At 33.5% G+C, this 3,429-nt stretch overlaps 1 protein-coding gene across 1 annotated transcript; it reads right to left on the minus strand.

Moving 5' to 3' along the window:
* Nucleotides 1-1,346: 1,346 nt before the first annotated feature.
* Nucleotides 1,347-2,767, minus strand: LOC112526062 (U-box domain-containing protein 21-like). Its single transcript, XM_025136447.1, has one exon. It carries the CDS (start codon nt 2,765-2,767, stop codon nt 1,454-1,456), a length of 1,314 nt encoding a protein of 437 aa, XP_024992215.1. The 3' UTR covers nt 1,347-1,453.
* Nucleotides 2,768-3,429: the final 662 nt, after the last annotated feature.

Raw genomic sequence — 3,429 nt, forward strand, 5'->3', positions numbered from 1 at the left:
AAAAGATTCATGAAAGTAAACTATAATCTTGGAAGAAAAATAATTTTGCATGAAAAAAGATTTATGAAAGATCGAATAGGATGTTACAAAATATTAAATTTTGTTTACCATTTATGCTCTTACTGTTGAAATAAAATAAGTTTTTAATATATATTTTTATTTAATTTCCTAAAATAAAGTAAACTAATTTTGGCTATTGATCAAGAAAATGGATGGATGAGATTGTTTTACACGGTTTACACAAATGAAGCCGGTTTTTATTTGAACGTTCATCTCTTTCTCTCTCTCTCTCTCTCTCTCTCTATATATATATATATATATATATTAATGAATTAAGTAAAGTTGGATAATGTAATAAGACATTAAACAACAATCGTCTTATTAACATTTTTATAATTTTGAAAAATATCAGTGTACTTATATAAAAAGACGTAATAAAAGATTCGTTTCTTGTATCATATTAGATTTCTCAATTCCACTTATAAAATTTATTACTTACCTAATTTCGATATATCGAATTATTAAAACAGATGGCGGGCCTCCGCTTTTATTTTCATTCATTTTTCCCGCCAATAATGTAATTATGTAAGATTCAACCTAATAAACTTGACTATGATTAAATGCTCTATTGAAATGTCAAACGATGTCTCCCATCTCAAAAACCCCATTTTATTGTAATAGCTTAACTTCATATTTTTATAATGATAATTATGGATGAATAAGTAGATTAAATAATTAATATATTTCTAAAAAATGGTGAATATATTTTAAAAAAGCCAAATAACTTTTATATATTTATTTACACGGTGGTTATAGACTTTGGGTAGGGGCTCCTAATTTTTGTTTTGTTTTGAAAATTCCAAAGATTACCACAACAATACCCATAATTCAATATGTAGATCACTTAAAAAATATGAAGTGTTCTGGTGAAAATAGAAGATACGATGAGAAGTGTAAGAATATATTTCCATACTTGAATCAATTATAATTGAATGTCAACACTAGTAAGGTACACCAGATCAATTCCCTTCTAAAACGCAATTCAATTCATGCATAAGTGGACATGAGATTAAACTAATCAAGAATTTGGATCTCTTCTTACGTTTCTTATGATAACTTCCCTTCTCACATGACCCCCTCGCCTCATGCTACAATGATAATATTGGTTGATGATTTTATTAAATATATCTTAATTTCTTGTTAATTATTTAGTTTTTTATATGTTCAAACCAATTCATCTAGAAGGAAGTTATATAAATTAAATAATATTATACTTTGCTAATTCGGTTAACTGATATCGTAAAAAAAATAATTGAAATCGTAATTTACCTTCTTTAATTAATTGTACACTTTAACAAAATTTGATATCTCATGTGTTTCAAATCTGTACACATTTTCTCTCAAAACCCTAATTAGATTATCAACACAAATTAGATACAAAAACTAGCAAGAATCAATAAGACTTTCTGAGATACTTGTAATGTCCAGAATCAAAACAATCCAACTTATTCTTGATTTGATTCATCAACTTCAACATCTCAGTAGCCTTCACCTTCGTCTCTTCACCACAGTTGACCTGCAACAGCAGCAACAGCTTCTGCAAAGCACCAACATGAAGTGCTTCCACCAACTCACTTCCATCGCCATTGTTGCTAAGCTTCCATAACAATGAAACACAGAAATCACTAGCCAAACAAGATACTCTCAATATCTTCTTTACTAACAATGGCACAGTTAATGCATTTGTCTGCATTCTTTCTCTCCCTTCTTTCGTGTCCGAAATACGTTCTAAAACCCCTAAAGCCATCTCGCTTAACCCTTTATCGGCTCCCACGAGAGCTTCCAAGCTTGATTCGATCACACCCAACTCCACGAATCTTGATGAGACTTTGTTGAAGCCAGCAGGTGTTGAAATTATGTGATATATGACTGTTAAAGAGGATTTTGTAGCAGAAGGGCAATCTTGAAGGTTTATAAGGTTGATCAAAGCTTCTGAAAGGCCATCAATGGCGATTAGGGTGTTTACATGGCTTTGATCGGAGGAAAGAAGTTCTTTTAGGGTTAGAATACAACTTTTTTTGAGTAATAAATCCTCTTTTGATAAAAACCATATCATGCACCGTAAAGATGAAGCTGACCCTAGCTTAGATCTTCCTTCAATCCCTAAAGGAAACATCCATGTTAATAAAAACATAATATCTCTTAGAAGAACTTGATGTTTTTCAAAAGAAAGGCTTGAAAACGACTCGAATGAAGAAGCTAACACGTAGCCGAGTCCGTTATCTATGATGAGGCTCTTGTTATGTTCACTTTCTTTAGCCCAAGCGTTTATCTTCTCTACCAAATCAAGGCACCTTTTCTCGTCGCCATTTGAAGACGAATCCATCATTTTGGAACAAACTTCCACGATATCCGAAGAGGTTATGGGGGTTCGAGGAGTCGGTATTCTTTCAATCCCGTGAGCACGATTTGCAACACACCAATCTTGAATCATTCTCCGGATCGTGTGATTCGGGATCTGATCGAAACTCGTGAGGACTTGATTCGTGACTGGACATGTCTGATTACCGTCTTGCATCCACTTCTCTATGCTCTCTCGATCGTATGTAATCCCGGTCGACAGCGTCACCGGATCTTTCATCAGATCAAGAGATATCGGGCACCGGAAATGCGTCGGAATGGTAAGTTCAATCTTGGAATTTTGCTTGTGAAGAAACTTCTTGCCAGCCAAACGGCTAACTCTTGGTCTCTTCCATAAAAATGCCATTTTTATACGGAAAAATCAAGATTTGAGGAGCTTGGTATGAATGTTATGAAGATAAATTTGATGGGTTTTATAAATCTTGATGTGCAGACGTGTATATATATATATGTATATGTATATGTATATGTATATGTATATATTGAAGTTAAAGATGACGTAAGGAAGGGTAGGGGATTTGAATATTGACCGTTGAAAGTGAGAGTCAAAGACTGAGATAATTGCATAAGGCAAACGTTTTTTGATTTTTTAATAAGGGTTTTATTAGTTCCAGTTGTTGTAGTAAAGGAATCGGTATTTTGTAGGGGCCGGTAAAACTTGGACCAAAAATTGGGATCCATGTGGTCAAAGGTCAATCTAGTTGTTCCAAACGACCCGTTCTCTCTCTATATGCGTCCGACCCGACTACCTCATCTTTCTTTTTTCTGCCGTGTTCGATATACACGTTCGGGTTACTTCGCTCACTTGTCGGGTCAAATGGATCGGATCAAGTCTTGTTTTACTTGGGCTTTGATTTGCTTCGTTTAATCTGATTTTTAATTTTTAAATAGATTGTTAATAAGTATTCAATTACTATTACTTATGATAATTATTATTTGTAAAAAGCTTTCCAGATGGTGATTCATCTCGATCCCATGAGGAACCTGGTTCATCTGACCCGAACAAGG

The sequence above is a fragment of the Cynara cardunculus genome (genome assembly GCF_001531365.2).
Source record: "Cynara cardunculus var. scolymus isolate 2C chromosome LG 1, CcrdV1, whole genome shotgun sequence".
Classification (NCBI taxonomy): domain Eukaryota; kingdom Viridiplantae; phylum Streptophyta; class Magnoliopsida; order Asterales; family Asteraceae; genus Cynara; species Cynara cardunculus.